Source organism: Apiospora marii, assembly GCF_038362585.1.
Source record: "Apiospora marii strain CBS 49790 chromosome Unknown utg000011l_segment0_segment0, whole genome shotgun sequence".
NCBI classification, from domain to species: domain Eukaryota; kingdom Fungi; phylum Ascomycota; class Sordariomycetes; order Amphisphaeriales; family Apiosporaceae; genus Apiospora; species Apiospora marii.
Window position 1 is genome coordinate 2,813,876 of NW_027117382.1, and position 26,862 is coordinate 2,840,737.

Sequence of the window (26,862 nt, forward strand, 5' to 3'; positions counted from 1 at the left end):
TTATTGATGTTACCGACGTTTTTCTTCCACATCAAAGTCTGTCATTTTCCCAATATATCCAAAACATATAGCTTTTTCATCCTACGGCGTACCTTGATCGCATTATCGATACCCCTAGTCTTGCTAATACTGGTCAATCTTGATTACCATTACTACTGAACCAATTGTCCTGTTTGTGTAAACACCAATACAGCGGATTCCTCGACGAGCTGCACATGTCGCATCAAAAACAATAAAAAACTTCCTGCGTAGTCTAATAACTACTCCAGTTCGATATAAAAGCTATGAGCACACAGAAGAGTGGTCACGATCACGGCAATGATGGGCTTCTTCAAACGGCGTCCGAACATCCTGAACCTCCTGTCAAGCTAACGCCCATCACGGGCCGTGTCTCAAGAGCGAAAAAAGGCGTGCCGGTTCACGTTTGCGAAATATGCAAGCCGCCTAAGGTGAGCATGAAATCCGCGAGTTGACACATTGGGCGTGATACTAAACTTTTCTTCCAAAGGCATTCACTCGCCCGGAGCATCTGAGGTACCGAAAAGGAATCAAATACGAAATGATGAATACTACGTTCTGACAATCACAGGCGCCATCAGCTAAGTCACCAGAATCCCGGGTATTTTTGCCAATACCCCGGATGCGATAGAGCGTTCCACAGAGCGGATCTGCTTGCACGGCACCAAACGCGACAGTGAGTTGTTTTTATTCCTGGTACGAGCGATGTTAATAGTCAAGATAGCGAGCAGGAAGGCGACAGAGTCAGTACCTCGACTGGTGGTTATGGAAGAGGCTACCAACCCAACTCAGATATCGACCAGGGGTCCTTTCAGCATAGCTATCCTCGCACCTCGGACCCATTGTCAAACGACAATCGCTCTTATTTATTTGACCACGGCACTTCGAGCTCTGAGTCGCCTTACACTGAATTTGCCACGCCTCGAACTCCTATACACATTGTCACTGATGGCCTCCCGAGTACTTCCCAGCATCCTGGCTTTGATAAACCGCCTGGCTTACATTTCGACGTAAGTATTTGGCCGGGAGGTGCGGTAGATTCGGGCTATGGGTCCTCTGGTGTGACCGTACGCAAAGAGCTCGTAACGGACGTGTACGAATCGGCCAAGTCAAAAGGAAAAATGAGGAAGAAGGACTGGAAAGTATATCCGGATACAAGCAGCCTTCGCACTACCAGGCTGGACAAAGCAATTTTTGAAATTGCTCAGGAGATTGACACTCTTTTCCCTCCTTCAATCGAACGAAACCAACTGCAAGGACTGCCCAAGGCTCTTCCACACATCCTAGAAGATTTTGCTTTCAGGATAGGCCGGGAAGACCCTGAAACGAAATGTTGTCGCCTCATGTATCTCGTCCATCGGTATAATCCGTGAGTTTGGATATTTATCTCCAAGATTCCTTGGGACGCTTGTCTAACTTGCCACAGTCATATTGTGGATGCGATCATAGAGTCCTTCACCGATGAGGGGGATGATTCTAAAGTTGAAGAGGCCGGCTCCATGCCTGTGGATGAGAAAATTTCACCTTGGAAGAGCAAGAATGACGTGAAGGAGATGCAGTCAGGTGTTAAATACCAATGGGTTCATTATTCGGGCCCGCCAGAGGAGTTTGAGGACGCTCCCGAGCTACAGGAGTACAGCAACATCCTTCTTCACTCCCCGGCATATGCGTGGCTGCAGGACGCGATTCACCGAGCCCTTGATATGGTCACAGAAGGAGTTGCTGATATGCACAAGCAAGTTCGCGAAGTGGTTCTGACAGCAATGCACAGAGAGGCTCAGCTTCATGTCAGTCCCAGAAAACGGCCAACGACCCAGACTGTACAAATTGAAGTACCTTGGATGTTGCGATTCTTCGAGTCCCAGGGGTATCCAACTCCTTGGTCCGAGGTGCTGCCCCAAATCATTGTCTTGACTGGGTCTACTGGACGAGTTTGGGCCTCGACAGTACGGCAGTATCTAGGTTCCATCTGGAAAAGGACGGGTCTGCAGGTCCTCGAGTTACTCCAGAAACTTCTGGATGACGTGAGTATGGAGCATGATTGTGAGTTGTACATTGTATTCCCATATAATTGTTTCTTCACTCATATTCGGCAGGTACTATTTTCGGCAACACAGAACTATCGGCTCGCATTCAAGGGTCTGTGGAGGATGTACTGACTATTCGCATACATGGCATTCCTCATATAGTTGCAGAAGTGGCCACGATATTGACATGGCTATCCGGGGCTCTTAGGGCTTCGACCCGGGAAGATTGCACCACATATGGTTTGACATCATGTGTCCCACGAAGCCCAGGTTTCAAAGATGATAGCTCAAGACGTACTGTAGAGCACGAGCTTGCTTTTCAGATCAATTATGGGTCTGAAATGAATCCACCATTGGGGACTGGGGCATGCTGGATGGGCCTCTTCGGAAACCCGGTGGTAGTTACTGGGTTCATGACCCCTTGTCGGCAAGACCCAGTCCCAGGATGCGAGATTCCGCTAGAAATGATGGCTGATCTGGCAAGATCGCGCAAGATTTCCAACTTCGGTGGGAGACTGATGATCAAAGGCTTTTCCACCGCCCTTATACCAACTGCTATGAGCGATGGATGCATCTTCTGGCATGCGGTCACATCCCCAGACGGTGACTACTTGTCTTTCTCCGATAGCCGCATCAAAGATCATATCTGCTCCTATCCAAGTGGGCTAACAATCAGTGATCTTGTGACCTCACGGCATATCGTTGGCTGGTGTCCCGAAACCATCGTCTATACTGGTATGTGGTTACCCCATACCTTTGGAGATCCTGACTGACATATCAACAGGTTCTCGCATGGCGAACTACCAGATTGACTGGTCCGGATTGCCGAAGCCACGTCCAGGTTGTGCTTTTGAGAAAGTCTCCATTGTCGGTGGCCAGTTTATCACAGGTGGTGTGTCCTGCATCATTGGCAAAAAGGACAAGGCGGTGCACGTACGATCTCGAGACGACTACACCATGCGACTGAAGTGGATATCGAAGAAGTTTGTGGTTCTTTACGACGTGGTCGAGCGGAGAGCGTGGCTGGTCGATGGCGTTAGTGCCTTGCTGCATCTCGTCCGTGCCTCCTTGAAGCGGGACGCGACGGACGCCTTCAAGTCACATTTCCTGTTCCAAGAGTCGGGCTTCCAGGAGGCTCCACCGGACATTGACGGGAAGAGCGCCGCAATCCACATACTCACGAACCGGAACAACACTGCCCTTCCCCTCTATTCCAAGCCGGATAGCCTGCGAGAAGAGACAAGCAGTTCGACTGCTGGCGTGCAATCTACCGTCATCATGAGAACGAAGACGGACTACTGCCTCAAGGATAGAATCGAGAGCATATGCGATATCTTGGAGCAGATAATGGCGCACCAAGCCGACGTTACGTCTCAAGATGGTGTCGGGTTTCGGGTGAAATGCACCACGCATCGCCAACTGGAAGGGTTCGACTTCATGGACATCGCCACGGACGAGGACCCTTTCTGGCCTCGAATAACCACGCTACAGTCGGGAGGAAAGGGTTGGGTCGACTTCATCAGGGCGATCCAGGCAATAACGCTCTTTGGTTCTGGGTTTGGGGATCTCATTCGACCGGCTCCCCAGTCCGATCACACCCCACCGGTGCGAGCATGCAGTGGCTGCAATTATAACACCAATGTCCCTCCTCTTTGTGATTACTTGGCTGTCTGTGTCTCAGATATACAGGAAATCATACAGAAGAGAGGAAGCCAGCGCACAACGCCATTGAGGCTTGTTGATGACATTTATTGGTAAGTCGAACCTGTTTGTTCATCTTCATTTCCATTTGTGACATACCAATGCGTGTAACTTTCAGGCACGCGCCTACTCAACCGTTTGAGATCTGTCGGTGTACAGGGGAAACCAACAACCGCCCGGACAGAGTACAGGTACTACTTCCAGGAACGTTTTCGAAACTGTGGGCGCGCAACTTGAGAAGCCCTTCATTGGCTGCATCACCCCGAGGTGCACTGTTGTTCGGTCACAGCCGAGGTTTTCCACTTCGCTGGGGGGACAAGGGAGATCCAGACGTAGGACAGCCCGAGCTGTCGATAGATGACCTGGAAGCGACGTTCCACGACAGCGGCATTGGAAGCAGTATGGGCGCGTCAAGCGACGGCAGTGCTGCCCCAGGCAACTCACCACGGTCGTCGGAAGGACCCGAGGTTGCTTCAGAGGCGCACCAGTCGAATAAACGTCCACAAACAGCATTATTGGATACCAGCAGCAGTACGGTGGAAGAGCCTAGTCGCAGAAGGCAGAAGTTGATTGGGATGTTTTCAGGTCGCACGTAGATTCAAGTCCAGTTGCCATTTCACAGAAATGCCAAACAAGCTTTTATTTATTTCCCAAGTCATACCAAGCCACCGTGAACGACATGAGGCTCAACAAAGTACTTTAAGAAGGTAAACGTTGAAATAATTTCAAGATATCTCAACATCGACTCTCAGAGGTTTGTAAACAGAGTGGTGAAGCACAAGTAACCAGACGGTGTTATTTAGCGACCTTTTAGCCCTGAGTAACTTGCCAAACAAGTTCAGACAGGCTATTCATGCTTGGACCTTAACAATCACCTTTACTTTCCTGAAGCGCACGCTTTGCCACCCATTTCACCTTACACAAATCGCATCAGAAAAATAACTACCCCTCCAGCCTGAAAGTGACTATAAATGCTTGCCTAGGTCGTCCCCGTCATCGCAGTGGTCAGGCAGAGCCCCCATCGTCTCCTTGCCCACACCAGCACAACAACTTCAAGACAGCTCAATTTGAACTTGGCGTCATGACCGCAATTCAATGGGATAGGGAATCGCGTGCGGCTCTGGAAGCCGGTCGTACCGTTCGGTGCCTCACTAGGCAGAAATACCGGCAAGAGTGTCGCCGACCGACACATGTCAAGGCTTGGGCCGAGAAGCGTGCCGAAAAGGCTTGCAAGGGACTGGTTCAGGGTCTGGACGGGGATCCCGCTCCCGTCTTGACCAAGCAGCTCCTGGTGATTTACCTTCGCCGCAAACACGTTTACCTTTGCTTCGACGTCTTCTTACCGCCCGCTGCCGCACCAAAGGACCAAGAGGTCGACGAAAACCCCGGCGACACCAGTGCTACTACGCAGCTCCAGTCTGAGGACTGCCAACACGACCACTTCAAGACCGACCAGCCCATCTACTACCTTTACAGAGAGACGGAGGGGTTTAGACTGCGGCGCAATAAGAATTTCGACAAAATCTGTGCGGCTCACTACTCCCAGATCCAGGTCTTCGACAAGGGTGGCCTTCCTTACTTCATGGATACACTGAAGCCTGCAGTCTACATCGACGGCATCCTGCAAGAAGATGACGACTTGGAAGAGGGAGGAGAAGAGGGAACGGAAGATCTTGATTCTGAAGACAAGGATGCCGATGAGAAGTCAACTGCTGCGGACACTTCTCCCGATAGTGCCGACTCGATATAAATTCCTGGGCGAATGAAGATTCCACTGCAAGATAGCGCTTCACGTCTTTAGATGCCGCTGCTATTGCTCAAGGGAAGGGTCGCCATAATGCCATAAAGAGAGCCTTGCACACCATCTATCTTAGCTATAGGTAGATGCAGCTTCTTGTCCCCTCGAAAGCACTAAGAAATAACAGCAAAGTCGCCTTCTAGGTGCCATTCCCCCCACCAAGAGCACCAATCTCATTCTTCGTGACCTGCATTCCGTGATTGTATCGTATCTTCGTGAACAGTCCCAGTACTGAACCTGGGATTATGAGCGTAAGTTATGAGGCTATTTCAAGGTAAAACATAGCATTACTTACATGATTCCTCGACTATGTGTCCGAGTCACTCGAAGCAGGGTCAGAGCCCGAGCTCGAGCTGTCAGATGGCGATAAGTAAACCGGGCAGTGTTTACACTTCAGGATGTAAGTTGTCTCCTGGGTAGTGTTGTCCTCGGTTCCTTTGTGGGGCTTCTCTGGCTCCTGGCGTTTGCTACACCGTGCGATAGTAGTGGCCATGATCTGTCGAGCCGAGCAGGCACATCGGTGAATGGTGTAGGTGCACATGATAGCCAACCGTCGAGAGCAAAATGGCGGATCACAGAGGCGATGAAAAGTGCGATGATGAAGCCAGGGAGTTTGTCGGAGGAGTAGATGGACTGAAGAGGTAGGTCCGGACTTATCCAGACAGCTAGGTCTGTGAAGATGCGAGCTCCAGATCGCGTACTGTTGCTTTGCTCACAGCGGTATCCTAAGCTGATAGGCCCTTAGGCCCTTGTAACAGTACCCTGCTCGCCTCTACCTGAATAACCTGAATAATTAAAACACCTCGTAGCCACATTGATTTCACGACTTTTGAATTACAAGTTGACGTTTTGTGCGGTGAAATATGTTCGACTAGCACGATGAGAGGCTCATTGGCATCCCCTTCTCCCGCCTTCTGCGGCAGGCAGTCCTTTCAGTCCAAGAACACTTTGGGATAGAAACACTTTAGGAAGGTCCAAGCATCTAATCACCTATATGTCGCCTTTTCCCCCAATGTGTCTCGGCTTTTCACCGATCACATTTCACCACTCTCAAGACACAAGCACCACCAGGAAACAATTAAAATCGAATGTCAAAACCCGTCTACACTTTATGATTCCAACCCAGGAGATGGGCCAGCTGTAACGAAACTTACCTGAATTTGATATCTACTATAGTGGCAATCTGGACATAAAAATGAGTCCTGGGACTTGTTGCAGTCTTTGCCATTCAACTTCTCTTATATACCTCAGACAAGAGTGCTGGTTGCTGTTCAGCCACATGGCATTGCGGCTAACCAGATGGCGCCCACGTGATTTAGGACGGATTGTCAGTTGAAGTGATACACGTGGCTTATCAAGAAGGCATGGCTCATAAATACTCCATTTGTGTGATCCTTCACATCTGGGGTTGGATTCGAGGACAGCTGAGAGAATCTGACGGGGATCAGGGAATGCGGGGCAATTGACCCGGAAGGATTCGATGCGGTTGGACCATCAGAACCAGCCAGGCTGGTGTCGTTGGCAATCTTCAGCTGATTAAGTGAATTGTTCCGATCAATCCAATGACGTATCTAGCAGTACTGGGTGCAGTGATGAGCAGCACTGGAGTAGATCGGAGGTGGCATTTACGGCCGTGGAAATAGCTTGTTGTGCGATGCGATGAGTGAAAATGTGGATCTCACCTCATTGAATAATTGCCCGTTCGGCGTTCGACCAAGAACCAGATCAGACATTTGTCTTAAATCTCAAAAGACCATTCTATGAGAGAAAAGAATCCGGTTGAAGTCGCACTGCATCTTCGGTGCCGTGGATCGAATCGCATGGGGATAGATGGCAACTTAGCCTGGGCTAACAAACATTAGCGGGTGGTCCAAATTTAGAAACACAGCTCCACTGCGGGACTGAAGGATTGTGGGGGGTGAGCAGGCGTTTGCGGCGTCGATTGAATCCATCCTCAGCCTTCATCTAAGCCACCTGCGATCATCCCAATCTTACTGAATCTGGTTGATTGACCTTGTCGTTTTTCCAACTCTTCCAGTCAGCCCCCAGGTTCTATCTGCGTCTTACATCCGCCAATGCTGTAAGGTTCCTGCAGGCTGCCGTAGCACTAACGGCCCGCCCATATTAGCAAAACTGGTCACATTTGAGCAGTAAGCTCACGCCGAGCTTCGTCTACGTATAAGTAGATATGGCGCCCATCATTTTCTCGACAGATGAAGCATTTAGCGTATTCCACTCCCATATATCTTTTGCTTTCTTACAGGACCCTACTAGACAGATTTATTTTAGATAATCGTCCACCTGGGTAACCAAAAGGGCCGCAGCCACTGCTCTCTGTATCCTGTCCCTTTCTCTGTTTTTGCTAGGTAGATCTTGCACCCGCCACCGCTGGTTTACACAATGCAATTTACAGCTCTCGCCCTTATCGCGACAACCGCCGCGACAGCTGTCCTGGCAGCCGGTGCGCCTCCGGTCACTACCACCACTGCATCCTCCGTCTCGGTTCCCTCTTCTCAAGCTCCTTCAGCATCCCACTCCGAGACCGCTACACAAGCCGATCCAAAGCCCCAAGGGACCGGCGCACCCTCCGGAGGTAGTAGCGGTCCCCAGCAAGCCGGCGGTCGCCCCCAAGTCCACGTCATCGTCGAGTCGCCCGCCGCCGACGACGCCTGTGGCAAGGGCACCAACACCACCGTCCTGGTCCCCATCGGCGGCGTCTACGCCAACCGCACCGTCCTGTCGGGCAAGATCGCGGCCCTATATCTGACGGAGGTGACGGGCGGCCACCCGCCGCCGCCGCTAGCAGACATCACATGCATTCCCTACCTCAAGGAGAACGGCACGGGCACCCCCGCGGGCAGCGCCTTCACGTTCGGCACCCCTCTAAGTATCGCGCCCACCGTCGGCACTCCCAACCACATCGGCAGCATCTTTTGTATGGTGCCGATTCCGGCGGGGGGCATTCCCGGCATGGGCGGTGGCAAGCCGCCGGGTGGTCAAGGGGTGCCAGGAGCGACAGGTGCCGTGGGACCCACCGGGGGCGCCAACGGGGGTGGGTCTGCGAACGCTACTTTTGTCACAATTCCTCCCGCCTCGTCGCCTACGCCCGTCAGCCCTACGGTTTCGCCTCCCGGGTCCCCGCCTCCTCCCGCTCAGTCCGCGCCGCCGGCGTCTGGCGTGGGGGAGTTTAGTGCGTCGGGCCTGGTGTCGGTTGCCTTGTTTGGCGTACTGGCCGTTATGTTCACTCTGTAGCCAAAGCAGTACGGATGACTTGGGCGTTTACTTAGTTTATCATTTTGACATCGCGATGGCGTTGGTGGGTTGCGGTTAGGAGTTGGTGGTATACCATCTTGCTTGAATACATTATTTTGCGGACTGCGTATATCCATGCCATGCAGTGGTAAATAGACTATCGATGTTATTTCTAGCTTTACGGCTCGTGACAAACAGTAATTTGAGGCGGGGTGGTTACGGGTATGCGTCTGTTGCATTGCACTCGGTCCTGTACCCGGGTCTTTCTTGCCGTGACTGGAATTGGCCAGAGCAAATGGAAGTTGCGCTGTACATGCACTACCAGAAAAGAAGAGTAGATGGCTACCTAGCAAGTACAGGAAAATACACGACATAGCCCTTACATCGCATCCATTGCAACCGGTGCCCGAGCTTGGATGGTGGGTGGGATATGTCAATTCAGGGGTTACTCAATAGGTGGGTACTCTATGCAAGGGATATCCCGTGCCGTTGGGTCTGCGCACCAGAAGTCAGTATCCAACACTGCTTGGCTTCTTCCCCTCCTCTACGCGAGGTTAAATATTTGACGTATCTTCCTAACTAACTCAATCCTTGATTCTTGGTCCTCAATCTCCAACACCCCTACATTACACTTCACGACACATTTTCTACTGAATCCTATCTTATCGACAATGGCACCATCACAGGAAATCAGCGACGCCATCATCGTCGGTGGAAGCCACGCCGGCCTCTCCGCCGCCCTGACCTTGTATCGCGCGAACCACACCAGTTTGATCTTCGACGACGGTACTCCGCGCAACGCCCAGGCGGAGCATGTCCACATGGTGCCCGCCTGGGGCGACAAGAGCCCCAACGCCCTCCGTGAGAAATCGCGCGCCGAGCTCAAGGAGACCGGCCTGGTCCGGTTCGTCGACCGGCGACTGGTGTCGGCCGCCAAGCTTGAAGACGGGACCTTCGAGGTCGTCGACGACAAGGGGGAGCGTTGGAAGGGTCGCAAGATCGTGCTGGCCTTCGGCGTCGAGGAGAAGCACCCGGATATCCCGGGGTATTCGGGAGAACTACGGTAAACTCATGTAGGCTCCTTCTCTCATCTTATACTTTGGTCCTCTGTCGCTGGACGAGTGCTAACGTAACATGTTTCTGCTCAAGCTACCATTGCCTGTTCTGCTTCGGCTACGAAAAGCGGGGGTCCGAAGTAGCCGGCGTTCTGGCCACGGGACCGCTGGGCAACCCTTCCCACGCCCCGATCTTCGCCGCCGACGCGCTCCGGTTCGCCAAGCGCGTCAAGCTCTACACCCAGGGAGACGGGAAGCTGGCCGAGGAAGTGTCCAAAGTTCTCGCCGAGAAGCAGTTGTCGAATGCCATCGAGGTCGACAACCGAAAGCTGGTGCGAATCTCCAAGGCCGCGGAGAACGATAACGATGAAAAGCTCCGCCTCGAGTTCGACGCGGGGACCGACGACGTGGTGGCGTTCATGGGCCACGCGCCCGACTCGCCCGTCGACCCGACCCTGCCTAAGCAGCTGGGCTGCGAGATGGACCCCAAGGCTGGCATCAAGGTATCGCCGATCTGGTACTCCACCACTGCCCCGGGTGTGTTCGCGGCGGGGGATTGCTGTTCGCCTTTGCGGTCCGTTCTCACGGGCATGAGCGCGGGGTCTTGTGCTGGGGTTGGGGTTGCGAGACATCTGGCTGGGTTCTCTTTGTAAGTCATGGAGAAAGAGCGATTATGTTTGGCGGTATTTGTACGATGGTTTCTACTTGGTTACGTCGTTACAAGAACACCAAACGGCTCTTAGTACTTAGTCTCGAGGTGTGTAGAAGCTACGATGATGATTGACATCATCTCGGTTGGTCGTGATATTAGTATACTGATGCTTATCTTATTGGCAGTATTAATTGTTCCTTGTTTCATTGTGACATCCCAATACAGTATATTCACAGTATAAGCACTCAGTCTACAACGTCAAAGAATCAATTCTTAAAGTCGGAGATAGCACTTGAAAAGGAGAACGATTTAACTCAACATACCATTTGGTCGTGGGACGTATCTCCGAATTGTGCAACCTAACCTTGCATGGTGTCATATATATTCTTCCAGACTCTCAAGCACCAGTATGTGTGCGTCCCTCAAAAAGCAAGCTTATCGATAAACTATAACCCATTCTCGTCTGATTATCACGAACAATGGCGCCGTCCCAGCCACCTCTCTTTTCCCCTTACAAGAAACTTCACTGTATTGAGAATGGTCTAGCAGCGAAGCCTCCTCAGTTCACGCTATTTCCAAAGCTGCCTCCCGAACTCCAACTAATGATCTGGGAGCATGCTGCCTCGGAGCCCCATATTCTCCAGCTGAACCTGGCGAAGCGACACGGCCGCCAAACTGAACTTGGCGGGTTTGTTACCGAGTCTCTGGAGATGAAGTGCATATATAACCAGCAATCCCCCCTTCTGACCGCCTGCCGTGCCTCGAGGTGTGCCTTCCTCCGCGTCCCCGGCACAGTACAATCTGCGTTTGGGCTGGGCGCCCCTCTCAAGGGCGGGCGAGGCGTGCTGTGGCGTCCCAACATGGATCTCGTGGTGCTGGACCGCAGCTTCACCCGGGGCGACTTGGACCTCATCATGGGATCCGAAGTGATCCGACACCTCGCGGTTCACTACGACCTCGCGCGCGAACTGTTCAGTGAGTCCAGCTCGCCGTTCCAAACGGAGAAGGGACGGCGGCAGTGGTGGCGGCGGCTGGGGTTCCGCAACCTGCGGACGTGGGAGATCTACGCGCCGTGGATCGTGTCGTCGGGTCCGTTGGCCAATGCCTCCAAAGCCACCCGAGACTTCATGGGGATACTGGGTGGCACGCATCACTTTTTCGCCGGTTGGATCGATAGGCTGGACGCCCTGCAGGCTGTTAATGGTCTACGGAGAAACGGGCCCCATATTGTGTGGGTGCCGCCACGGCAGGACCAGAGCTGTGCGTACAAGAAGCTGTTTGGGTTGTTCGAAAGGGTGAGGGGAGGGCCGGAGCAGCTGCTGGGCAGACCGATCTTTGGTGTCTAGTGTTTATGGCCAGACCCAGAGTCATTAGAATCGGGGCCACAAGAAAGGTCCTGTCGTGGGATTGAGCAAGTTACCGCCATGAACATAAACTTAGAAAGAAAGTGTAAAAGTCTCATATTTTATTTATCATCTAATATTAGTATCTCCCAATATACGATGACCGTTTTGGCAAGTATTCAGTCTTGATGAACGTTGATCCGCAATGGCAACTGGTCGGCCACCTCTCTTCACTTTTGTTAACAGGCACGATGGAAGGCAGGAACTTGTAGTCTCGATTACTTTGCGATCCTCAATAATTACGTAGTGGAGCTCCACATATCAGACTCGGATTGTTCCAGGTTTGGGCCAGACAGTAACCACTGAAAGCATATCCCAAGCCTGGCTCACTGTCAATGAAACTTGGCCCTGAAATATCTCTGTGTGTCAATCTCCGATATGTCAGACCTGGCTTCAATCATCTATAAAGAGAAGTCCAAAGACCCTTCCTCCAGGAGAGTACTTTCGCTAAACACAATCAGCTACATCATCCTAAATGACAGCCAATATCCCTACTACATCAACCAAAATGCCTTCCAAACTCCGACCATACCGTCCACCTGTGTATACCCACAACAAAGAGTACAGGAATCGCAGGAATAGCCCAAGCGCAGACCTCTCGCCACAATTTCCGCTCTTCGCCCGGTTGCCGTCCGAGCTCCAGCTCCAGATCTGGGAACACGCTGCGGCTGCGCCCCAGATCCTTCTGATAGACAAAGACTACGTGCTTCACTCCGAGTCCGGTCTCTTGGCCGCGTGCACCGCGTCCAGGACAGCCTTCCTCCAGTTCCCCGAGCCTGTCCGGACGCGCCACGGCTTAAGCTCCGCCCCGAAGGACAATGAGGAACCGCTCGGCCGCCGCCTTGAGTGCCGTCTCGGGCTCGACCTCTTAGTGCTGGACGAGGAGGCCGGGGCCTGGCTGCGCGACTGGACCGCCCTGCGGCGAATTCCCCGGGCCCGCGAGATTCGGCACTTGGCGGTCCCTTACCATGCCGCTTTCGGCGCCGCGTTCATGCCCGATCATAGGACCGGTGAGGCTACGAATGGGATTTCGGATTTCGATTGGCGGATGGCCAAGTACTTCCCGAGCCTGCGCACCTGGGAGGTCTACGCCGACTGGATCGACTCGCTGGACCAGCAGGCGGCCGACGGCCGCCAGATGCGGGACAAAGACGTCGTCTGGCTTCCGCCCTATCGTGGACTGCGGATCACAGTGGCCACTCAAGTGCTGCAGAATGTCGACCCGATCAAGGGCTCATTGTATGAACACCGAGAACACTCAGCACCCTGCACGCGGGAAAGGCCATGCACTTGGCACGATCCCCGCGCCCTCGAAAAGAAGAAGAAACTGGTGGGAAGGCCCATATTCGATCTTGATCGGTCCGGACTTGGGCTAGATCCATAAAGTCGGTCGTCCGAGAATGGGGGACCAGTATGGGGAGGCGCCTGGAATTCTGTTACGCTATTCGAATGATGTGTGGGAACCAGACGGGGAGACCATTCTGTTATAACGGGTCTCACTGCGTACTGGACATTTTCAGGCCTGTTGCCTGGAGCCCCACTGGAATTCCGTTGGTTTGCGGAGCAAGTACCTTTTTACCTGGTGCCTGGCGTACTTGGTCTCAGGCGGTCACCGTACGACCAGAACATCCATCCTGGCATTGGCCGTGGCAGTGGGAAGCTACGTAGCAATTGATTCTTAGAAAAGAGAAATTCAATCTGTCGTATTGGATGTCCGTATAAAAACATCATTCATGTGCCGTTCTTTTGTATAAGCCTGGGTTCACGTAGTAACATCTCGCTAACAACATCCCTCGGCACTCGGCCTCGCTTACTCTCGCCCACCTTCACGTCTCTGGTTGTCTTGGACTGCCGCCACCAGCACCACCAAAACACAAGAGATTTCATGGCGACTATCCAGAGTAAACTCGTGCGTGCCACAACACCATGGAGTCAAGCGAGGTCACTGAGCTATGCCATTGAATTTGCACCGGTTGACTCTGCAAATCCGCCCCCGAAAGGAAGCGTAGTTGAACATGGCCTCCCTGTTAGTTCACCCTATATCTAGTACGGGAAAGCATGCACAAGCTATCCCATGCTGCCTCCCAAACCATATGAGCGAGTCCCAATATCGTCACTCAACTAAACCATGTTACCAGATCATCTTCCTCCCGAGATTTCTCGCGGCGGCGGGGAACGGGCGACATTGGGCGCCACGCCCAAGGAAACCAGCGTTGGGGCAAAGCACGCCCCTGGGTCCCCCTCTCAAGACCTCCCCCATCCGGGACATGCGCTTCTGGATGCAGTGGGGAGACCCTCACGGCCTCCCGGCAGGGCTGCCACCGGTAACGCCCGAGTCCCCCGAGCTGCGCCGGCCCGCCGAGCGCCTCGCCGAAGCGTTTGGGTCGTACACGAACCAGGCCCATTTCATGATCCTGCAAGACCGGATCAAGCTGGCCAAGGCGCGCCTCGAGCAGTTCATCGAGCCCATGTCGCCCGTGACGTTTCTGTTCCTGGTCCGCATGGCGGCCTTGCAGCGTGGCGAGAATGCGGGGGCCGGCATTAACGCCTTCATGGCGCCGCTGAGTGAGGTCTTGACGGCGTTCAGTTTCATCCGGCACGAAAAGGTGGCACCGCACCGCCAGGCGACCGCCGACCTGGTCTACGCCCAGCTCCAGATCCTGGCCGAGCATCTACGGGGCGACGAGGCGCTGCCGGCGCTGTGGGAGGAAATTTACCCGTACTACTTCCGTCAAGTATCGCAATTTGCGCGCGATTGGGTCATGACGCAGGTGGGGCTCGTTCGCCGCGAGTACCTCGCGAACCCGGGTGCCTATGCCGGCGCCTCGGTGTTGAGAAGGATGGATCAGATCCAACAGCAGATCCCCGGCATGCAATACAATTTCGAGGACGAGGGTACTGGATAACCGGATCTAGACTCTAGGATCTATGTTAGCTCCGATCAAGCGTTTTCTTTCGCGTTTTCTTGTAGCCCATGGTGGCCCCTGAATCGAATGTTTGACCCCAGTTGCTGCCTGGCAGACCCGCAGGAAGGAATAGTCGACCCCACCAAATACACCTATTCATTCCACGTCTTTCCCAAATATAGATCACCTAGAACTCGTATCTCGTCTTGATGAGCTTTTCAATGTTATCGATTATTCTTCTTTCCCTCGATCCATCACAGATATGACGGTCATCAAGCCAGTAGCAAGCAAGATTCTGGAGTGTCTTCGCCCGAAGGCCAACCCGTCGACATCAACACTATGCCTAAGCAAGCAGTCGTCGTATCAACAAGCGAATAAACAATGGGCCACAAGAACCGTCGCCCACCGACGTTGTCCCAACAAGCTCCTCGCCCGAGCCCCGTCGCTGTTGACTCCGCACTATCGCTGCTACTCGTCGTCGTCCAGGGAGATCGGGTATAAGATCGTCAACGCCACCGCGGAACCGCTCGGGATGGCCTGGTACGACTTCTCCCCCGAGCGTCAGATCCAGGAGCACCTGCGGCGGACCGGCGACGCCAAGTGGGGCTGGGTCATCTACCGGTGCACCTACAAGCCCGAACTGGACCGGTTCTGGCAGGCCTACAAGCGGCTCGTCTCGGAGGGCGCGCGGACCCGCGTCGCCGCGTCCGACGCGCCTGGGATCGCCGAGCGGCTGGACTGGCGCTTCGTCGAGGACCGGGCGCTCGAGGGCGCGTCGCGCGAGGAGCTGAAGCGCCGGTGGAGGGAGTGGGCGCGGGAAGAGAAGCCGGGGGACGAGAACGAGGACGACGACCTCGGGTCGCGGCACACGTACTTCGTCCAGGTCGACGAGGAGGCGCTGCGGAGCATGATTAGCGAGCCGGGCGACCCGGACAGCCCGACGGCGCGGTTCGGCGGGTTCCTGCCCGGGGACCACGTCAAGCTCGTGGCGGGCTGGGTGGATGGCATCCCGCCCGGAGAAGAGGTCAATGAGTACGGCGACGTTGAGGACGCAGAGGACTGGATGAAGATGCGGCCTTATATGGTGGCGCCCTACTTCTACGTCGAGTTGGAGGCGGACGAGGAGGCTTGGCGGGCCCATTATGCACCGCCGCCGAACGGGGTGAGTAGTTGGTAGACATTGAGGGAGGGACCTGGGGGTGCGTTGTTCCTGGTATTTGAAGGTAGATGCCGCTTTGCGACGGCATTGGCAAGTACGTTTCGGCATCAGTGTACTAGGTAGCGATGGAATAAACAGTAACGTAATCCGACATTCTTACTCCGACTTGATCCCAAGCGAACATAGGGAATGAAGATGTGCGCGGGCGATAGATAGGTCAACTGGGTATTTAGTAGTGAGTATTCGCGAAAGCTGAATGATAACGAACACACCTTGATCCGTCCAATAATTGAAATAATAGGCAAGTCAATTGCTGCTAGAGAGTATCAAACTAATCATCAATCAAAATCAGCATCGGCCACGCCTACATATTGTCCCTTCCCATCAACCTTCCGAACACAGCCCAAGACCTCTCAACACATCCCCCGCCACCACGTCAATCCCCGCCGTGTTCTCGTCCTCGATGCCAAAGGCCAGGAACAGCACGTCGTCCAGGTAGCCGTGGTACTTCTGCCCCCGCGCCTTCCAGCTCATCGACACGACGTAGAACATCTGCGACTGGTGCGGCTCCCCAGGTCGTTGCTCCCGGCCGTGGATCCAGATCGGCTTCTTCGAGACGCCGTACACCTCGAAGGGCGCACGCTGCCGGAACAGCAGGGCGTACGGCTCGTAGACGCCGTGGAAGTCGTAGAAGGACTTGTGCTGGAACAGGGTGAAGATAAAGGTATTATTAGCGTTGGGCTCGCAGGACGGGTCCGCGCGCCGGCAGAGAGTAATGGCCAGCGAGTTGGTCGACTGGTGCAGGGATTCGAGGGATGGGGCCACTTTAGGCAGGTGCTGCGCCAGGCACTTCTCATCTATAGCCTTTGCCAGCGGCGCTAGGTCCGGGCCGGCGGCGCCGTTCTCTTGGAGCGCGGCGAAGACGCGGCGGGGGGCGATGTCGTAGTGGGCGTAGACGCGGTCGTCGCGGTCCCAGAAGAGGAACCAGTTCTTCTCGACGCGGAGGTACTGCTGCTGCAGCGGCTTGTCGGGCGGCGGCCGCTGTAGCTCGGTGCCGAGCCGAAACCGGTTCTCCTGCGACATGTCGAGGCCCCAGGGGAAGAGCATGCGGAAGTCCTGCACCCACTGCCCGAAGCAGGTGAAGGCCGACTGGGAGCCGTAGAGGGCGTAGGGGGCGCGGGGCCCGAAGAAGACGCGCGCGTCGTGGGGGCCCACGTTGAGGCCGAAGTAGGACAGGTCGCCCTCGCACTTGTCGCCAAAGGTGGCCGCGATGGGCAGCGTCGACGGCGGGCCGTCCTTGGTCTCGTCGCAGGTCAGCGTGCCGTCGTCGCGGAAGGTGGCGCTGCACACGAGCTCGGAGAACCAGATCTGTTGGTCCAAGGGGCTCTTGTACTTCTGGGCCACGATGATCCAAGTGTTCTCCCGCAGCGGGTGGGGGATGATGTTGGGGTTCATTGCCTTCTGGTCCCCGAACTTGATGTAGAAGAACTTCTTGTCTGTTGTCGAGACGGAGAAGACTTCGTTGTGGGTAGCGAGGGGGTCGACATCTTCGATGACAGCAATCGCAGCGGCAGGCGAACCTGGGTTTGCGGAGGTGTCTTGCGGTGTCGATGCGGAACTGGTGGGCTGGGAAAGAGGTGCTGGGCTCACATCGCCATGGAAGCTGGTCAGGGCATTGCCTACCCAGCCATCGATCCTCTTGCTGTCGAAGCACAGCCGAATGCCGAGGTAGACCACCGTCAAAGCAATGCACACAATGCCCACCAGCCGCCTCGTCTCCCGAATGAGCATTTTCTTTTCCTTGATTTGGAATATGGCCTCCAAGGCACGATGGAATTTTCCTCGACGATTACCCGAACCCTTCTTCCTCTATCCGGTTGACCTCCTGTTGATAAGGCAGTGTGACCTGGTTTCGGACGTGGTACAAGCTTTTTCCTCCGCTGTCATGTCATGTCACACGCATATGTGGTTACCTATCATGGCTTGGTCGGGTGCACCTCGACGAAAACAAGCTGCCGAGATAAGAAGCTACACTCGTAAGGTGATGGTTCCACCAAACGAGGGACTTGAAATGTTCCTTGATTTGACCTTCCAGGGAGGGTACGGTATGCATGGGTTTCTCATGCCTCGGGTTTGGCGTCGTTGGGCGACAGCTCGCGCGGGTTGCAGGAGCTTGTGAGACGGAGAGATCGCAGGGGGTTGCGTATATGATGAAATTTGCGCGGCATCGACAGCAGTTCGGTGAATTGGATCTGCATCAGCCGCAGTCGAAGGGGTGGGCTCGGGTGCGCGGTGCCAATGACAGAACCCCGCGATGTTGATGTGCATGAGTCCTGAAGGTGTCAAAGACTGTGAATAGGGTTCTCCACGCAAGCCACATCAAGATTGACATTGCAGCACTTTTATGCCGGGAACTTCCATGCTCTCTCTACCCGACCACTTGCCCGATGCAGCAGGTAGCGCCTCCTCCAGTCAATCAGCCCCGCGACTTTGGGGAAGTTATGCAGGGGGCCGTGGCTGGTCTGATGTTTGACCAGACTAGCGAGGTTAATATTGCCCAAACACCGAGGGCCTGCCCATTTTGACTTTGGTGCGGTCAGGGCGTGGCGTGTATCAGAACCCGGGCTAATCAGATGGGAGCTGTCCGTCATCATGCACTCCGCACCTCTCAACTGTGTTGGCCAAAAATTCAATTGGCTGGAATATGTCGGGGAAAAGCAAAGGTCTTGTTGACTTTACTGCACCAACCCGGGATACCAACAAAGCAAGGGTCACATCACAGGCTGCTGGTATGAATCGCATCTACGTATTTTCATCGTCTACTGAGTGTAGTGTGCCTCCCATGCAATCCCAATTCATTGCTTGACTGCCCGAGGCAGCATCTTAGAATACAACCATTGAGCAAACTTGACACTAGGCTCATCCACCACTCTCGTGACTATCTCCGCCAACCATATCGTAAGGGGAAGTAGGATGATGTTAGGGACGAGAAACGGAACCTCCAGGCCGAGCGGGCCGGCCCTAGGTAGACCGAACTTGTCGGCCCAGTGCTTGAGGTGGAATAGCTGTGCCTCTTGGTGCCACCCGGCGGCTGTGTAGAAACGATCACCGAGCGTCCAGAGGACCGGGCCGTGAACGAGGTAGAGTGAGTACGAGATGCGCCCAAGGTACTGGCAGAACCCGCCCTCGAAGAAGGACTTGAGCCAGGGGACGCGCGGGGTGGAGGCGACGAGCAGGCTGGCCGCCCAAAAGAGGTAGAACCACTTGCCGTCGAAGAAAGCCTGCGGCTTGAGAAACGACAGGTAGTACCAGCCGCGCATTTTGCGCAAGGCCAGCACGTCTCGGTTCGCCTCGGGTACGCCGCCTAGGTAGAGGCTGATGGCGAGAAGGTGATAGAAGATGAACTTCTTGCGGGACGACAGTCGCGACAGGACCGGTGGCAGCTTTTGCTTCTTGGCCAGCAAGTCCAAGTCGCAGATCAGCATACCAGAGACGAACATGGCGCAGTACCATGCATCGCTAATGTACATGAAGTAGAAGATGAGAGCCGTCTGGCACCACAGGCGTGCGCTCTTGGAGCATCGCGAGAACGCCAGAACGGACGTGTAGATGACGATGGAGCCCTTGAACTCGACGGGGATGGACCAGAGGTGGAAGTTGTAGGAGAACCAGGGTTTGCCGCCCGTGTTGAAGACGAAGCTGAAGTTCTTGAACTCGGCGTACCAGTTCCAGACCTCGTTGGGCCACGTCTTCTGCCGGTTCACGTCGATGATCCAGAGCCCGAGGACGTGCCAGCAGCTCATGTAGGCGAACGTGGTGGCGATGAAGGGCAGGTAGAGGCGCAGCCAGCGGCGGAACAGCGCCGAGGCGAGGTTGTCGCCCAGCTTCACGTAGTCGCGCTCGTGGACGAGCGACAGGGGCTTGGCCGAGAGCACGTAGCCCGAGATGACGAAGAAGACGGACACGGCGTAGTGGCCGCCCGTGAAGAAGTTGCGGACGAAGGGTAGGGCCGCGAAGTGGTAATTGCCCTCGTAGGCGAAGCCGTACTCCAGGAAGTGGCTCTGCTGCGCGCCGTCGTGCGCCCAGAGCTCGTGGTGGTGCCAGTAGACGAGCAGGGCCGCGAAGCCGCGCAGGCCGTCGAGCCAGGCCGTCGGTCGCAGTTCTTTGCTGGGCGAGGCGTTGAGCCGGGCGCCTTTGGGTCGGAAGGGGGCGATGAGGCGCCGGGCTACCGTGGCCCAGCCCCAGAGGGCTCGCTTCACGCGGAGCCGCAGCTGCGTTGCTGGCTTCCAGTCCGATTCCCACGTGACTTTGTTGGCCTCTACCTCTGCCATATCCATGTCGTCCAGAAGACCGTTGCTCTGGAAAGGGGGCTCTGTCTTCGCCATGGGGAAGGAGGATGGTACTCTCAACGGTGCAGGCACCTTTCTGTGTGGTCTGGTAGTGGTGTTTTGGTCGGCAGCAGTGTTTTGGTCGACGACATGTAAATAGGAAGTTGAAAAGAGGATTGGAGCCGAGGATTGGGTCTGTAAAGGGGTGGGGCCCGATGCATCCATTCACGTTGGATAGCTTTGATGACTGACACGATAGATATGTCGGGAAATTACCAAAGTCAGGAGGAACCCCGGAATGTGATGACCGGCATGAATATGCCGACACAGTTGGGCGCCCGCCGGGTGTTAGACTGGTGAGTTTCGCACAAGATTGTGGGATTGTATGTAGGGTCGCGTCGAATAGGTGTTATCGCACAGCTGCTTCATTGGAGATAGAATCGAGTCAGCCGCACTATCCCATGGTGGAGGGAACCCCGCTAGGAGATTACCTACCAAACTTACGAGGTAGAACCTCCCTCCCCTTTTCTGTTCTTTTTTTGGTTTCTTGTGTTCCGTGACTAACGCGTATCGATAGGTAACGCGTCAGTGATGCCACAGCCTACCTCGGTGCCTCTTCCAAACGAGTTGAGTAGAAATTGCAGTGGTACTACTCTGCGAGACTGCGAGGCACCATGAAGTCATTGGGCAGCATGTGAAGATGGACAATCCGGAATGAATGGCTGCAATAGGCAGGCAGCCGGCCCTCTGGCTTGCTGACGCTACAGCCATCGTCATCGACAAATTCACTTAGCGGCGCTGATTGGCTCGGCAGCGGTATAACGCCGCGCATTAGTGCCACGCCATGGTCCGAACCAACACATACCGAGCAAGAATACCTCCTTTTTTCTCACGTTTCACTGTCAACCACAGATGCCGTGCATGTATCTGCACATCAAGCCTCCGCATGCATTGCAACGGGCATGGTGTAATATGCCGGCCAATCTAGATCACACATCTATTATCTATCCTCAGCCCCGTATTTGCTTTTTCTTCTGTAGCGGCCGTCGCCATCGGCGACCTGGGGAAAAGCCCATCTCACCGCGACGAAAACTCCTGCATGATGCGGCTAAGCCATGGGACGAGGCCGTGAACCCGTAGGCTGTTGAGTTTAATTCTGTTCCACCCCAGGATGACGCCCAAAACCCGGTTTCATTGGTCTGGCCACGGGGCGGGGTGAGGAAACACCAGTACCTGCTTTGCTGGCTCGGCAGCGTCTCGCCCTGATTGGCCCTGAGCAATCTGAACGACTTGCTTAAGTCATGGTGAGTCTGGCATTCGTCTGATATTTCGATACAATTCTTTTTTCCAACCCTACTTTCTGTGCTTTACCTAATTATTCTGTCGTTCGCTTACCAAACACACGCTCTCTTGACCATGAATTCGCCAATGTCTCCTCTGTCTCCGCGTCTGGCATCGTCCGCCGCCGTGTTGCGGAATCGGGTGCCGACGCAGATGCGGAGACTGATACCAATCTACACTATCTGTATTTGCCTCGTCTTTCTGTTCCTCAACGCCGATGTTCTGCCGTCCTCGCCCAAGCGGCCCAATGTTTTTAGCAAGAGGCATACCAAAACAAACCCGAAGCAGCTGGCGGAGACTTTGGAAGGGACCAAGTTTCCCCGGAAGATCTGGCAGACGTGGAAGACGGATCCGTACTCGTTCGACGAGCGGGATCTCAGCACGGCCAAGACGTGGACCGTCAAGAACCCCGAGTACCGGTACGAGGTGCTCACAGACAACAATGACCTAGGCTACGTGGAGGACAAGTTTGGGCCCAACGGCTTCGACCGCACGGACATTGTGGACATGTATCGCACCGTCAACGCCACCATCATCAAGGCGGATCTGCTGCGGTATCTCATCATGTACGCCGAGGGGGGCGTCTACGCCGACATCGACGTCGAGGACCTGCGGCCCGTGCACAAGTTCATCCCGGAACGGTACAGGGAGCAGGACATCGACATGGTGATCGGGGTGGAGATCGACCAGCCCGAGTTCCAGGGCCACGCCATCCTGGGCAAGAAGTCGCAGTCCTTCTGCCAGTGGACCTTCATGGCGAAGCCGCAGCTGCCCGTCATGCTCAAGCTGGTGGAGAACATCATGAACTGGCTCAACGACATCGCCGAGAGCCAGCACGTGCCCGTCAGCGAGATCGTGCTCAACTTCGACCAGGTCATCAGCGGCACCGGCCCCTCCGCCTTCACCCTGGCCATCCTGGACTACATGAACGAGCAGGAGAAGGCGTCGGCGAAAGCCGCCGGACGATCCAAGCCGGGCCCCATCACCTGGCACGACTTCCACGACCTCGACGAGTCCAAGGTCGTCAGCCGCATCCTCGTGCAGAACGTCGAGGTCTTCGCCGCGGGGCAGGGCCACTCCGACTCGGGCAACCACGACAGCCGTGGTGCCATGGTGAAGCACCACTACCACGCCTCCAACTGGCCGAGCCGCCACGCCCGGTTCGCGCACCCCGTCTACGGCGAGGTCGAGCGCTGCAACTGGAACGCCGACTGCGTGCGTCGGTGGGACGAGGACATCGCCGCCTTCAACATGCTCTCGCCCGAGGAGCAGAAGAAGAAGATCGACGAGTCTCACAAGGCGCTGGAGTTCCCTAGCGTGCCAGGCCTGCTGACGGTCCCTCACGAAGGAACCGCGCAGGCACCGGCACCGGCACCGGCCTTCTTCTCACCGCAAGATCCTAAAGCGGCAGCACAAGCACAAGCACTCGGCTTTGGGCAGCCACCCCAGCCGCAACAGCCAGTCGAACAACAGCAGCAGCAACCAGTGGTGCCGGCGCCAGAGGGCAACGCGTTCGGAGGGTTTGGGCTTTGAGTATCGACTGTGCAGGATTAGTTGATCATGTTGAACTTTCCGACTCGTCTTTTGTCTTGCTCTGAGAAACGATTCTTGATATTACCTACTCTTACCCGAAAGCAGTGCCTCGCGGGCATGATGCGCAAATGGGCGATTTGTCCCTTTCACAACTGCAGGATACTACTGTGGCTGCATCTTATATCTGAGGAACCATACATAAGATTTCGCACCGTTTTCGGGTCGCGGCGACCCATGACTATGCATTGAGTTCATATGGCGATTGACTTATCGGTTTCGGCTTCCGGGCATTAGCGAGGGCGGAGGCGGATGCCAAAGAAAGCATGATTAACTAGGGGGCGCGGGTCGGGTACTCGCTATATACATTTGCTGACACGACGAAGTAGCTTTGCATTCTTATTGATATACCCTTATATGAAGAGACAAGAAGCATTGAAAGCCATGTCTACGCTTAACCATACAGGTTCAGAATTGACCAAACCGCACCTGTCGTGACTTTTTATAGAATTATGCAACTTCTGACCATGGAAATCCCCCTGATTCATGGTTGATGTCAAGAGAGTTGCTTGGATTCGGCACGAAGTATGATAACGTCAATAAAGAAATGATGCATTTGAAACAGAATACGAGAGGCGCTAATGTACTGGGATAGGTTGTCTATCTAGGCAGTTGTTTACCAGCCTCCTTAAAGTAACCACAGAACCAAAACCAACCACGAAGTGACATGGTAATACACCCACTCACAAAAAGTCATACCTTACATGTGCCGAACTGCACGCCGATTCGGGGAATGCATGGCTGCTCTATGTTGGACACCCTGGCACACAGTATCCCGGGGGCGCACCACAATGCGGGCAGCACTCCGAGGCCTATTTGCAGTGCAAGGCGAAGCACCCATGATCGTTAGACGTTGTTCAGACATGGCAGTTTATACAGCCCTCAGATGGTGATACCTACCCAGAGAGGGCGCACCCGTTGCCGTTGGATGGCGCGGTCTTTTCTTCTATGCGGATCAACTCTACATCGGGGTTGGGCGGAATAGGAGATATATCTTCCTCAGGTTTGCCTCCAAGCATGGTCGCGCAGTGTACGGGCTGAGTTCTGCTTCCTGGAAAGTATTGCGATTCTATCTTCAACGAAATGGCAACCTCTAGTTCCGTCAACGGGTCATGACATTGAAGGTCACAGGGTTTGGACAGTTGAGAAAGTTCTTGGTGGTCTTATCTACGTAGTAAGGTAGATCAACTGATCGATATGAATTTCCCACAAGTCACATGGAGTCACATTGAGCAGTGCTGGATGACGTCTCATGCTGTTCTGCCACGTTCGAATTCCCATGGTAGTAAATGATGCAAATCCAAGAAAGATACGCCATACGCGCCCTGCTCTCGTAGTCAACAGTACTTAGGGCCAGGGCTGACTTACAGCACGAGGCCCATAACAAGAGCACCAGACCCCACCATTACCCAAGACCGCAGCACCTCCCACACACTCCCCCAAACAAGCCGCCCAAGCCCACTCCGAAAGTGGCCGCACCGCTTTCAGGCTCCTCCGACTCGCTCGTCAAATTGTCCCAGAACTTATTCCACCTGCCGTCCAGGAGCCGGGTCTGCGTCGCATTCTGCCCCGGGCCCGAGTACGGCGCGGCCACATTGACGTTCTTGCCGTTGAGCGTCGCGTTGTCGCAGCCGCCGAGGACGCCATAGGCATACACATGAAACGCGGCCCACTCCAGCTCCGCCCACTTGCCCGGCTCAACCTCGAAATAACTGGTGTCGTTCCCCGGCTCCACGAGCTCAGCGCTGCTGACGAGTCCCGACAGCGGGGCGAACCTGATGCGCCGGCCGGGGGTGACGCTGTTGGTGCCGTTGCTGCCCTTCCCGCTCTCCTCGTAGTCGTTGTAGTCCTGCTCCACGAGGCTGTAGATGGCGTCGGCCTCCTCGTCCGCGATCTCGCGGGCGTCGTACTCGCCGCCGTGCACGGTGCCGCTGGTGAGCTCGATGTAGGGTCGCACCGTGATGTTGTACTCCTTGGGCCCCGGGATGCGGCAGGGTTCGCCGCCGGCCGGGCACTCTATGCGCTCCACGGCGTGCGGGTCGTCCGAGAGTATGTCGTAGGCGTTCGTGAGGGTGTGTCGTTTGGCTTCCCATTTGGTGCAGACGGCGAGGGCCTGGGTGGCAGATGCCACGATGGCGATGGGGACTTGAAGTTTCATGATTGGTGGATCTATCCTCGCAACTGCGTTTGCTCTGAGGGAGGTTGTTCTTTTTGGTTGAGGGTATTGCTTTGGTCCAAAGTGTGATTCTGCCTTTCCCGAGACAGAGAAAAGACGGGGGCGCCGGAACGATATACATACGATTGTCCGAGCAACATCTGTCCGACTCGGTCGGCTGATGATGCCGTGACCGACCACGAGGCCCGTTGTAATCTCCTTCTCCCGAGACGCGACAGCCAATCATTGGTATCGTGACATGTTGTTTTATGCCCCTGCGTGGCACAGCTCTGCCTATTTGCAGGAGCGGCCCATCGGTACCAACGAAGGATTTGAGGGCTGACATCATTACTATAGCCAAGAGCTTGGCGTACCAACAAAACGGACGAGAAAGAATATTAACTGACCAATGTGACGTAGGATGCCAGGAACGCACCAACGCGACTGGCCAGCAACCCGAGGATTTGTCTCTGCTTTGGACCCGGCTAAAGTGGATTGAGAGGACCCGATGATAGCTCGTACTTTTTCCTCCTGTGCTTACCACGTGAGGACTTTGAGTTGAGCATGTATAGTTGTCGTTGGGGAGGCTATCATCACAAAGGTCCATATGCGGTGAGCTATTTTTGGATAACCTATAAATTGGCCGACAAATGTGTATCCATTCACGACTCCACTGGCTAACGTAGCATCAGCCTTAAAGTGGTAATTCTTTTTTGGAGTAGCAGTCATTCATTGCATTGCTGGGCCGGCGGCTGGCCGTCAACGAGCATTACGAAAGCCATGTATTGAAATCTCGTCCGGCCTACTGCCGACTTGTTGTTGCGAGAAGCAGTCTCGGTCCACGCTAGTAAGTGACGGGACAACGATCACCTCGAACATACCAGTGGAACTAAGTAATACGAACGAAAACATATCCAATCTAGATCTACATGAGCTTGAGAACGGAATCGAACTATGCTAACTTTCGGAGCAGCGCCGTTAAATGTGTGTGGATCTATCACCGACAACTCACTTTGTCTAAGTTGGTAGCATGGCGGGTGGACTACCATAGGAATCATAGTCAGGGGTCATATTGAGTGGATACGTATTTTCTTTTGTACAGCATAGGCTGACTTGTATGCCTGTAGTGCAGGATGATGCAGTCTTGTCACCTGCATCGAACTGCTCTCCCCCACATCACTGTGCAGCCCAGTAACACCGATGCTACCTCGGGTAGATTAGAACATGCGGATGCACATACGATCAAGCCAGAACACTAAGCTCTGAACCTGACAAGAGCTGTCAGCCTGAATGTTGACCAATCCACCTCCTCAAGGCGAACGAGGGCGTTGGATGTGGAATGAAACCCCAACCATCCATTCTCAGGGGTCCAATTAGTGGCGAACCCGAGTGGCTGGGATTGAAACCTCCCAGCGGACTGGACCAAGCCACAGGACCCGTCTAATGATTAGTGCCCCTCCCATCAGAGCTCCTCCCC

General features: G+C 54.7%; 11 protein-coding genes across 11 annotated transcripts; 8 read left to right on the forward strand and 3 right to left on the reverse strand.

Annotated features, from left to right (window-relative positions):
- Nucleotides 1-851: 851 nt before the first annotated feature.
- Nucleotides 852-5,496, forward strand: PG985_013967 (nucleoside phosphorylase; the record flags this gene model as incomplete). Its single annotated transcript, XM_066833733.1, has 6 exons — nt 852-1,387; nt 1,445-2,061; nt 2,115-2,780; nt 2,830-3,799; nt 3,865-4,277; nt 4,730-5,496. Coding segments are annotated over 6 exons (3,969 nt in total), but the record flags the coding sequence as incomplete, so codon positions are not given.
- A 2,448-nt stretch (nt 5,497-7,944) lies between these two features.
- On the forward strand, nt 7,945-8,796 carry PG985_013968 (uncharacterized protein; the record flags this gene model as incomplete). Its single annotated transcript, XM_066833734.1, has 1 exon — nt 7,945-8,796. One exon carries the CDS (start codon nt 7,945-7,947, stop codon nt 8,794-8,796), a length of 852 nt encoding a protein of 283 aa, XP_066678474.1.
- Nucleotides 8,797-9,467: 671 nt separating this feature from the next.
- On the forward strand, nt 9,468-10,504 carry PG985_013969 (uncharacterized protein; the record flags this gene model as incomplete). The annotated part of the gene is made up of 2 exons (XM_066833735.1): nt 9,468-9,859; nt 9,946-10,504. The coding sequence occupies 2 exons, from the start codon at nt 9,468-9,470 to the stop codon at nt 10,502-10,504; spliced, it is 951 nt and encodes a 316-aa protein (XP_066678475.1).
- Nucleotides 10,505-10,982: 478 nt separating this feature from the next.
- PG985_013970 (uncharacterized protein) lies at nt 10,983-11,849 on the forward strand (the record flags this gene model as incomplete). Its single annotated transcript, XM_066833736.1, has 1 exon — nt 10,983-11,849. The coding sequence occupies one exon, from the start codon at nt 10,983-10,985 to the stop codon at nt 11,847-11,849; it is 867 nt and encodes a 288-aa protein (XP_066678476.1).
- A 565-nt stretch (nt 11,850-12,414) lies between these two features.
- On the forward strand, nt 12,415-13,290 carry PG985_013971 (uncharacterized protein; the record flags this gene model as incomplete). Its single annotated transcript, XM_066833737.1, has 1 exon — nt 12,415-13,290. The coding sequence occupies one exon, from the start codon at nt 12,415-12,417 to the stop codon at nt 13,288-13,290; it is 876 nt and encodes a 291-aa protein (XP_066678477.1).
- A 709-nt stretch (nt 13,291-13,999) lies between these two features.
- On the forward strand, nt 14,000-14,812 carry PG985_013972 (uncharacterized protein; the record flags this gene model as incomplete). Its single annotated transcript, XM_066833738.1, has 1 exon — nt 14,000-14,812. One exon carries the CDS (start codon nt 14,000-14,002, stop codon nt 14,810-14,812), a length of 813 nt encoding a protein of 270 aa, XP_066678478.1.
- Nucleotides 14,813-15,074: 262 nt separating this feature from the next.
- Nucleotides 15,075-15,989, forward strand: PG985_013973 (uncharacterized protein; the record flags this gene model as incomplete). The annotated part of the gene is made up of 1 exon (XM_066833739.1): nt 15,075-15,989. One exon carries the CDS (start codon nt 15,075-15,077, stop codon nt 15,987-15,989), a length of 915 nt encoding a protein of 304 aa, XP_066678479.1.
- A 366-nt stretch (nt 15,990-16,355) lies between these two features.
- PG985_013974 (uncharacterized protein) lies at nt 16,356-17,762 on the reverse strand (the record flags this gene model as incomplete). The annotated part of the gene is made up of 1 exon (XM_066833740.1): nt 16,356-17,762. The coding sequence occupies one exon, from the start codon at nt 17,760-17,762 to the stop codon at nt 16,356-16,358; it is 1,407 nt and encodes a 468-aa protein (XP_066678480.1).
- Nucleotides 17,763-18,826: 1,064 nt separating this feature from the next.
- On the reverse strand, nt 18,827-20,356 carry PG985_013975 (uncharacterized protein; the record flags this gene model as incomplete). The annotated part of the gene is made up of 1 exon (XM_066833741.1): nt 18,827-20,356. The coding sequence occupies one exon, from the start codon at nt 20,354-20,356 to the stop codon at nt 18,827-18,829; it is 1,530 nt and encodes a 509-aa protein (XP_066678481.1).
- A 1,359-nt stretch (nt 20,357-21,715) lies between these two features.
- Nucleotides 21,716-23,173, forward strand: PG985_013976 (family 32 glycosyltransferase; the record flags this gene model as incomplete). The annotated part of the gene is made up of 1 exon (XM_066833742.1): nt 21,716-23,173. One exon carries the CDS (start codon nt 21,716-21,718, stop codon nt 23,171-23,173), a length of 1,458 nt encoding a protein of 485 aa, XP_066678482.1.
- Nucleotides 23,174-24,635: 1,462 nt separating this feature from the next.
- PG985_013977 (uncharacterized protein) lies at nt 24,636-25,388 on the reverse strand (the record flags this gene model as incomplete). Its single annotated transcript, XM_066833743.1, has 1 exon — nt 24,636-25,388. The coding sequence occupies one exon, from the start codon at nt 25,386-25,388 to the stop codon at nt 24,636-24,638; it is 753 nt and encodes a 250-aa protein (XP_066678483.1).
- Between the last annotated feature and the right edge of the window lie 1,474 nt (nt 25,389-26,862).